Source organism: Pogona vitticeps, chromosome 5 (assembly GCF_051106095.1).
Source record: "Pogona vitticeps strain Pit_001003342236 chromosome 5, PviZW2.1, whole genome shotgun sequence".
Lineage (NCBI taxonomy): Eukaryota > Metazoa > Chordata > Lepidosauria > Squamata > Agamidae > Pogona > Pogona vitticeps.
This window is the reverse complement of record NC_135787.1, coordinates 9,480,228-9,489,826: the sequence shown is the minus strand read 5'-3', so window position 1 is coordinate 9,489,826 and position 9,599 is coordinate 9,480,228. Positions and strand designations below refer to the sequence as shown.

Sequence of the window (9,599 nt, the reverse complement as noted above, 5' to 3'; positions counted from 1 at the left end):
GACACTACAGTGATCAACATGTAAAGCCCGTGCTTTCCTTGGTTCATGACAGCTCCCAGGCCCTGCTGTTCTGTCTCCATCGGCACCCAAAAGCCAGACCAAGGGAACAATGGACAAGTGTTCCAGAGAGTGCCAGCCAAGAGGCTGCCGGTTATCAGTTACAAAAGCAAGGATGAAAAGACCAGCTGTTTGAGTTGATCATGAAGCTCCCCATTCATCTGAAACAGGGCTGCTCTCTTCCCCAGGGACCCCCCCCCCCCATTTTCTCCTTCTTACATTTCAGGAAACTAAAACTAACCCTCCCCTTACAGCATACCTGCTTCGTCATGTGATGCTGCACTTTTCTGGGCTATTTAAAGGCCGCCGGGGCATCTCTGTTGGCTCATTTTAAGGGGATCCTTTTTGCTGAGTCACAGAGCGGAGAGGAACAGGATCCTTGGTGGCTGGACCCAAGCAAGGCGGCATCATGGCGTGTGTGAGTCAACAGGTTCCCTGGGAGGCAAAGTTGGTATTGGCTTTGAAGAGTCAGCCAGTGGAAATGGGCGGGCCATCCGGGGTGCATGTTGGGAATAAAGGGTTTGTCCTTTTCAGAGGCCAGTGAGTGTTTCCCTCGGTGCGTTATGGCTTGTCTCTCTTGGTGTGTTTTGTCGCCAGCTTCTCTTTTCTTATCAGAGCTTGGAAAAGTTGATTTTTGGATGCCAGCTCCCGGAATCTCCTAGGCAGCAGGCCTATGGCTGTGGGGGGCTCTGAGAGATTCTGGACTATTGTAGTCCAAAAAAGATTTTTTTTTCCAAGCTTTGTTTCTTGCTAGTTATTCTTGGTGACGCCATTGTGATAGCATCAGGCAGCTTTCTAGTTCAAGGATCGAAACCTTTCATTCTGAAAGCTTGCCTACCACTGAACCAGAGGTGACTAGACTAAAGAATTAATATATGCACCTTGGGATGGAAGCTGGGGCTTTCTGTAAGGGCATCGTTCACGATGAACTGGATGTGTTTTTGTGCCCCCCCTTCTTTCCCTGAAAATGAAAAAAAATTAAAGAAGTTAAGTGTCTGAGAAGTTATTTTTTCGATTATGACCCCAGAATGGCCACAGCCTACCGGCTAGTGAACTCTGGAAGTTGAAGTTCGAAAGAACGAAAGGTGGCCAAGACAGGGTTTGAGAAGGGCTTTAAAATTCCATGCCTGAAAAAGGCTGACATGCAAAATCAGTTTTATTTATTTATTACCCTATTGAGAGGTGGTGTTGTAACAGTTCTCAGGCTGTATGCCTTTTTTAAAAAATCTGAGCTGTCTCTGTGTATTCCTCTCTTGGGAATCTTAAGGATGTTATGGGGGAATAACATAGGAGGAAGAATGAACATTTTCATCCTGAAGGTGCAAGGAAATATAGCCCTCCAGCTGGAAAACGTTGGCAACTGCTGGGCTGGGAGTTCCTGCCTGCCTGCATATGAACTAAGAATATATTGACTGGAAAGTCATTTAAAGATAGTTTGCAGCTATGACCGGGAGTTGTATTCGACACACCCATAACATTGTGATCTGTGCATGAATAGAATACAGTAGAACAGCATCTAGTCCCGTTGTGCAGCTGATGAGTGCCTTGTTAATTTCTGTTCTTATATTAGGGGAAGGGAAAGACTTTGGACTAATAAAGGAATAACATAAAACATGAAAAAATCCTGCCAAATGTCCTTTAGAAGTCACTTTTCAAATATAAATTTTAGGAGGCAGCTTGAATATATTACTAGTTATATCAGCAAATAACTTGAATATTACTTGCAATATTTTTGGGAATGTAGCCTAGTTAATAACAATTGTGTACTATCAAGCCGATTCTATAACAACAATTTTGAATTGTGGTGCTGGAGGACACTCTTGCGAGTCCCCTGGACTGCAAAGAGAACAAACCTATCCATTCTGAAGGAAATCAACCCTGAGTGCTCACTGGAAGGACAGATCCTGAAGCTGAGGCTCCAATACTTTGGGCATCTCATGAGAAGAGAAGATTCCCTGGAAAAGACCCTGATGTTAGGAAAGTGTGAAGGCAAGAGGAGAAGGGGACAACAGAGGACGGGATGGTTGGACAGCGTCACCGAAGCGGCCAACATGAATTTGACCCAACTCCGGAAGGCAGTGGAAGACAGGAGGGCCTGGCGTGCTCTGGTCCATGGAGTCACAAAGAGTCGGACACAACTTAATAACTAAATGACAACAATAAAACCAGTTTTTCTGGGTTTGCTGGATTCCTCTGGCTGTTTGGAAATAAACCATTGTTTTTCATTTGCCATTTTGTCCTTTGCTAGAATTTCTGTTAATGAGAGGGAGATGATGGAAAAACTAGAAAAGAACGGCCATTCTTTCAACATGTTTTTAGTCCATCATTCCTTGCTTGTCAAAGCAGCTAAAATAATTTTCTTTTTGTTTGAAACATTGCAATTAATTATTTTTGTGTGTTGTGGGGGTGTGTGTGAGAGAGAGATTGAAAGACACACACACACACACACACACACACACACACACACACACACACACACAAAAGAATCTGCAGACAAGCTAACAGGCCAGACAGCTTAGCAAAAACAATCCAATCAATGAAACCAATCCCAAACAGCGAAAAACACTTATTGAATATATTTCTGTGATGCTTTTTAAGGAAAAACCCCTTCAAACTAGATAAAACAATAAAATATTTTTAAAACAAGATAATAAAAAGGTAAAGAATCTTTCTAAAACTTTGAAACAAAATCCTTACAGAATGGGAAGTAACCCACTTTGGAGCCAAGCCGTGAAAAGAGGAAAACACCCATATATGTATCACTGGCCCTATAAACGTTGGCGTTTTCACTCCACAAACAGAAACATTGTCGTGGTGCAGAGAACTGCCGAACTCCTAAAACGTCGGGCTTCCTGACCCTTTTTGACGATAAGCTGTTTCACGGCGTCAACCTGACACACCCAATTCTTGGGCAACCGGAACAAAATGCAAACACCACAGAGGACTGAAATATTCAGCGAGCCATGAAAATATGAAGGAATGCAACCAATAGCAGCTCTTAAGGATCAAGTGGCCATTTCAGTTTACACACGTCCCTGAGAATTTCCCTTTCCCATCACCTCAGTACATTTGAATAATATGAATAAGCAGGATTTCAGGATCTCGTTTTTCAGAATTAAGATTCTGTGTACATGCAAAGAGGTCCGAGAAAGGCCCAAACTTTCCTTCGGACCGAAAAGATGGGTGGCACTTGGGGTTTTGAATGGCCAAAGAGCCCGAAAAACCCACAACAACCATCAGATCCTGGCCATGAAAGCCTTCGAGAATACAATATTAGGTTTTTCTGACAAATCTGTATTCTCAACCCTCTTTCCATTGACTGACCGAGCGCTGGTTGTTTATATGTTCTTTGCTCACATCCGATATACTCAGAAGTCTGCCCAGAAGGGTCTTCTATAGCCAGGACCGATGGGCTTCACTTCCTTCCAGACGCCACACCCTGGCTGTACAAACACAAGGAGCGTGCCGTTTGTCCCTCTGCCCTAGGAAGATCAACATAGACCAGTGGCCATTCTCTGGGATTGGAGGCAGGAGTTTTTCTAGCACGACCTGTCAATGCGGCAGACTAAATGTGGGACTTCCTGTATACTGTATTCTAGAGCAATGGTCCCCAACCTTGGGCCTCCAGATGTTCTTAAGACTTCAACTCCCAGAAATCCTGGCCAGCAGAGGTGGTGGTGAAGGCTTCTGGGTGTTGTAGCCCAAGGATATCTGGAGGCCCAAGGTTGGGGACCACTGTTCTAGAGCCTCTACTTTGCAAATGAGCAATGGCTTTCACGATGCCCAGGTGAGGGCAGGGAGCTGGAAGGGCCTCCAGATGCCATGAAATTACTGTACTACTCCCTTTATCTCTCATTGTTGGATGGGCTAGCAGGGGCTGGTGGGAACTGGAATCGACCCACATGTGGCAGGCCCCCCGATTCTTCTCCTGTGTTGAAAGGTGTCTACTTCTATGTCCTTGCTGTGATCACACAGTAATCTCAAGTCAAGCTGCCGTCGGAGTGTTTTTAAAAGCCTGATTTTTGTTTCCCTGCAGGGATTGGTTGCAACGCACCTGAAAATTTTTCCTGGAGACAGTGTGGTAGTGAAGGGGAAGATTTTGTCTGGTTGCCAAGGGTAAGTTGAGAAGGAATCCGCCGGTAACTCTTTCCTTGTTTCCTGTGTGACATCAAGTTGGCAGATAGATTTGTTTCAGTTTAGAGGGCCCTCTACTGTTTGTGAACAAGTTGGAAAAGTGACTGCCTGGACTAGGATTTCCACTATCCTCTCGCCAGCGTGACCAATTTTCCAAGTCCTGTTAGTGTAATTCTTTTACACACACACACACACACACACACACTTATTTTTGCAGATTAAAAAAAACTAAATTGGACTAGAAAAGAAAAGACCAACAAAAGACTCACAGTATACTCACTGTCTTTAGCTCGAAATATTGTCTTCTAATGATGCCTTTTGACCTTTTAATGGAAAAAGGCAGGATAAGAACATTTTTAATGTATAATAAAATAAATAAAAAAGACGGGACACAGAAAACTAAGAGCAGTAAACACAGCAATGTTAAGGCTCCCTATAAAACACCATTTGCAATAGTTGTAATCATCACCACATACATCTCAAATTAAGCATATAAATCACGGCGGGCCTTCCAGATGTCCACTGTTGGAATCATTCTTAGTGTGGAGTGCTGGGTTGGGGCCACTTTGGTAAGAGAGTTTCCATCCTCTGGGGTGACCACAGTTATTTCCTGATCAGCCTGGACGGCGGTCTGTATTTGACCAATCAAACAAGCAACACGGGTGCACCAAGAATTAGATCTTTGCATTTGCAAAGGCTTTCATGGCCAGGATCTAATGGTTGCTGTGGGTTTTTTGAGCTCTTTGGCCATGTTCTGAAGGTTGTTCTTCCTGACGTTTTGCCAGTCTCTGTGGCCGGCATCTTCAGAGATGTCCTCTGAACAACAATCAATCAGATCTTTGCGGTCCTTCTGGACTTCCTGTTAACCCTCTCCTGTTTGCACGCCCCAACATTGGGTTCTCATTTCTCTCTTTCCCCCTCTCAGTTTTGAGGTGAATTTGGGCAAAGACTGTGACAATCTGGTGCTTCACTTCAATCCACGCTTCGACTGCAAGGGGGACGTGAACACCATCGTGCTCAACTCCAGGAAGGAAGGGACCTGGGAAGAAGAGAAGAGGGAATCTCACTTCCCCTTTGAGCAGGACAGCAACACGATGGTGAGGCGGAAAAGACTAAGGGGTCCAATGGGAATGGGTGGTGTGGAGCGTGGTGTATATCTTCTCTGAGGTTAATGGTGATGTCCTGGAGGAATTAGGTGAGGGAGGGTGGAGTTCATGGTTTACATGGGAGAAGGATCCCATTTCTGTCAGGGTTGAATAATTGTGGCTTCCAGATGTTTTTGGCCTTTATCTCACATCTGCCCCTGCAAAAGTGTTGCAGAGTTGAATTTTTTTGGTTCACTTCCTCTAGCAACACAGAAGTGCAGGATTTCACAGAGCAGAATCGTTCCAAGTCCCCCAGATTAATCCATCCCTTTATTCATTAAGCTTGCCGTTATAGTCTTGATCACTTACTCTGAGACATTAGTAGCAGAGAGAACAAAAGGTTTCATTACTTAACAACGGAACAGATCAAATAGCCAATGGACAAATATAACTGCTTTCAGCAACAGACTTCAACAGATTCATTGTTTCCAATAAACTTCAATCGAGGGGGGAAAAGACACAGAGCAGAGAGGCGGGACTCTCTTTGAATTCAGAGGCTGGGAGGGAATGATTGGTTAGTGCTGGATAGATTGACAGTCACCCCAGCCCGGAAAGGTCCCTCCCAGCCACACCTACGAGAGGCAGCATGCGAAGTTGCAAAAACTCCAATAGCAAGCACAGGCAGAAGTGAGGAATTATGGGGGCTATAGCCTACAAACTTCCAGAGGGCTACCCTTGTCCACCCCTGGTTATCATGTCCATGGAACTGAAATATACCCAACAAGAACTACAGTATGACCCTCTTATCTGCAGGATGAGTATCCGCCGACTCACACAGGGTCTGGAAATATTAGAAATATTAAAAGAAAAATCTTCAAAACATACATTTTAATGATAAAGGTACTAGAACCAGCCACTAGAAGGGGCCATGCTATGCATAGCATTCGCTAGAGAAATATATTGCTACAATGTTATTACCAGAACTGGTCACAAGAGGGAGCCAGAAGCAATGCAATGTACAGCATTTGCTATTATAATAGTGTTTGCTATCATCCACGTTTTTCAGCATCCATAGGGTGGGGTGGGGCTTGGAACCGATCCCCTGCAGATACAGGGGTCCTACTGTTAAGGCCCACAGCGACGTAAAAGACCCTTAGATATCCCAGCACACTCACAATGTTTTCTCTTTGTTTTTTTGTTTTGTTTTGTTTTGTTTTTTGCAGGTCACCTTTACATTCGATGCTAACGAAATAAAAGTGAAACTGGCAGATGAACATGAGCTCTGCTTCCCTAATCGCTTGGGCCTTGATAACATTGAGTATATTGCAGTGGATGGAGATTTCAAAATCAAAGTCCTCAAATTTGCCTGACTCAGTTGTCTGTTCCTGCAGCCTAGCAGTGTAACTTGAGTAAAATCCAAAATGGTGCTTAGCACATTGTCGTAAAATTTGATGCTTTGCTCCTTTCATTCGGTTGACATGTTGCCCTCTGAAAAGGAAACTTTAATTTAGAGTTTCCTGAAGCAAAGTGCCCCAGGGTCTCCTTGTTTTTTTGTATCTGCTCTGATAAGCTGTCTTGACCACCGGCTTTTTTAAAATTGTAAAATAAACTCTGATGTGCTTTGAGATTATGGGTGCAGTGTATTGCTGTAAAATGGAACATTTCTGACTACTGCAAATCGCAGGCTGAAACTGCATGCCTGTGGGCATTGTATAAATTGCTCAGAAGATCCTTTTGTATAGCTTATTTGGAGTGGGTAAGACTCTGTGAACTCACTGGCTGAAATCCTGTTGCATAACGTAGGCCTGTGGAAGAGTGATGTCAATGGAAAAGGTTGATTTTGGGTAACTAAAAACTTCCTACTTCTGTCCTGTGGCTTGTCTGACCCGCATGTAATCCTACTCATTGTGTGGACACTGCGGGATCGAAAGGGGGAGTCTTTAATAAAATCAGTACTACTTTATGAGATTATTAGCAAGGGGTGATTTTCAATGCTTCCTATGCTAAGCGACCGGATTTCAGCCAATGACTCTCCGTTTTGGTGATGGATGATCATCCTATTGCCGAAATCAAATGTAGTGCTATTACATTGTATCCTAAATTGACCCATTTAAGGAATACTTAAGAGTAGGGGGTTAACAATGTGTGTTTCATAGGAATTTGTGGCTATACACACACACACCCCTTCTCTCCCACAGAAATTGCTGCCGTGCTGCCAGAATAAAGCCTTAAACAGGATCTCATCGTTGCTGAAATGAAAATGACAACAATTACAGGTTTCTACTGCCTTCTCGATGGGTTTCCTGCCATTCGCAGGAATAAAACAAGCCTTCTTTTGACTTTCTCAAAGATCTTGTCCTGAGCAGCTATGCGTCAAAGGCTTCTCCCAGTGATGAGTGGAAGGAAAGAAAATGCAGCTGCTCCACCCCACTCCAACTTCACAAATCTCAGGCTGCCAGCTGGCAGGATGGCCATTCAGCTGCTGGTAATGAGAGGAGTCCTGACAGCAAGCCTCATCAAGGGAAACAGCTGAGATCTTTCTTGCTCTCCACAACGAACCGAGAAAGAAGAGCTGGTAGAACTGGAAAAGGAAGAAAGTTGTGTCTCTTGGTGTTATCTCAAGTGTTGTATTAAGTCCTCCTTTGGATAAGCAAGAGTATCATCTAAGGCAGCTGTTGAGGTGACGCCCTGCACCGTACAGTGGAAGAAAAGGAGCACTGAGATTAATTAGTCAAGAGCTTAGAGGCAGTGAGTTACAAATAACGGAGGGTTGCCTGAAGCAGGACAGAAGTCTGTGCGAAATAATGGGTTCCATACTATTGGTTTTGGCGTTTTTCCTGCCATCTAGGTGATGAAAGGCTTGATATGAAATGCCCAGTACTAGAGATGGGCACAAACTGGTTCGTCCCCATTCGTCAAGGCAACAGCACAAGTGTTGCTGATCCCCTCCCCTGCCTCCTCTGGGCTCAATCAGCCACTCACCAGACCAGCTTGCTATCTTCCTGCACCTCCTCAACTGATCTTCCAGTCCTGGCAAGAGCATAGGCTTCTCTGCCCCGCCCCCTTGGCTGATCTGCCACTCAAGACAAAAGGGGCGGGGCCGAGAAGGCTGTGCTCTTGCTCACGACTGGGAGATTAGCCGAGGAGGTGGGGAAAAAAACAAGCAAGCTGGACCTGGTGAGTGGCTGATTGGCTGAGGAGGCAGGAAAAAACTGGGCCGAATTGGGACAAACTGGAACTAGTTCATGCCAGTACATTTCCCCATTTTTTAAATGTTGTAATAGTTTCTGTCTGTGTGCAGAAGCAATGAATTGTTTCCTTGGGTTTGAGCTGAATTGTTAACACTCAACAGAAATTTCTTTTCCATGTCAGAGAGACTCCAGGTCAGCAGCTTTTAGTTAGTTCACAAAAAGGAAATTTATTTATTTAGAGTATTTATAAGCTCCAGAAGTGAAGCTCCAGAGTGAAGTGATAGCTCAGGTTTTCATCCAGGGATTTCAAGAACATGTAGGCTTTTATTCTTTTCTACAAATGGACGAGGGATCCATTATCCTTCTGGTTGAGAGATGGATCCTGCAGTTGCTTACATCATGGGAAGCCTGCTGGGCCAAAGGACAGGGTGAATGTGTTTTCCCTTCTTTGCATCTTAGCAAAAAGGCACTCACCTGATATTGAAGTGGCAGTTTTAGGAACATTTTGGTAGGAATTTTTCTAAGTCTTAAGTGATTTTCTTATAAAACCTAACCTCTTTATAAAAAAGAAAGGGAAAGCAACCAAAATGAATGAAAACATGAGCTGCTTGACAAAGCAAATTTTTTCCAGCACTGTGATGAATAACAAGGGGTGACTTTTCAAACACTTCCTGTGTAATAGGAGGAATCAAATTTCAAAAGGTAACTTCCCAACCTTGATCTAAAGCTATTGCTATTTTGGGGGGGGGGGGGACAAATTACCAATAGTAAATGCATTTTGTGTTTTTCCCTTCTCGCATCTCCATTGGCTTTCCAGTAAACTGGGGCTAGTTATTTCAAACACCAGCTCAGCCTATTCTGGATCCTCTAGAAACACCTTAGATACACAGCCGACACTTGGTACCGATCATGGCAAACTCAGCATAAAAAATGTACAGTATGTTCTGCAGGAGGTGTACTTGGTGACAACTTACAGAATTTGCTAAATCTGGCTACACAATAATGATTCCACTTGCCACCTCGGGGGTTCATGTATAGGTAGACTTCAACCCTACTTAAGGTAAAGGTTCCCCTTGACATTTAGTCCAGTCGTGTCTGACTCTAGGAGGTGGTGCTCCTTCCCGTTTCTGAG

At 44.1% G+C, this 9,599-nt stretch overlaps 1 protein-coding gene across 1 annotated transcript; it reads left to right on the top strand.

The window, feature by feature from the left end:
* The first annotated feature begins 202 nt into the window (after window positions 1-202).
* Window positions 203-6,901, top strand: LOC110085260 (16 kDa beta-galactoside-binding lectin). The gene is made up of 4 exons (XM_020805256.3): window positions 203-475; window positions 4,094-4,173; window positions 5,117-5,288; window positions 6,500-6,901. The coding sequence occupies exons 1-4, from the start codon at window positions 467-469 to the stop codon at window positions 6,644-6,646; spliced, it is 408 nt and encodes a 135-aa protein (XP_020660915.3). The 5' UTR covers window positions 203-466; the 3' UTR covers window positions 6,647-6,901.
* Window positions 6,902-9,599: the final 2,698 nt, after the last annotated feature.

Coding starts and splice junctions, on each gene's coding strand:
- LOC110085260 (XM_020805256.3), top strand. Junction 4,174..5,116: donor ATTTTGTCTGGTTGCCAAGG/GTAAGTTGAGAA, acceptor TCCCCCTCTCAG/TTTTGAGGTGAATTTGGGCA. Junction 5,289..6,499: donor AGCAGGACAGCAACACGATG/GTGAGGCGGAAA, acceptor TGTTTTTTGCAG/GTCACCTTTACATTCGATGC.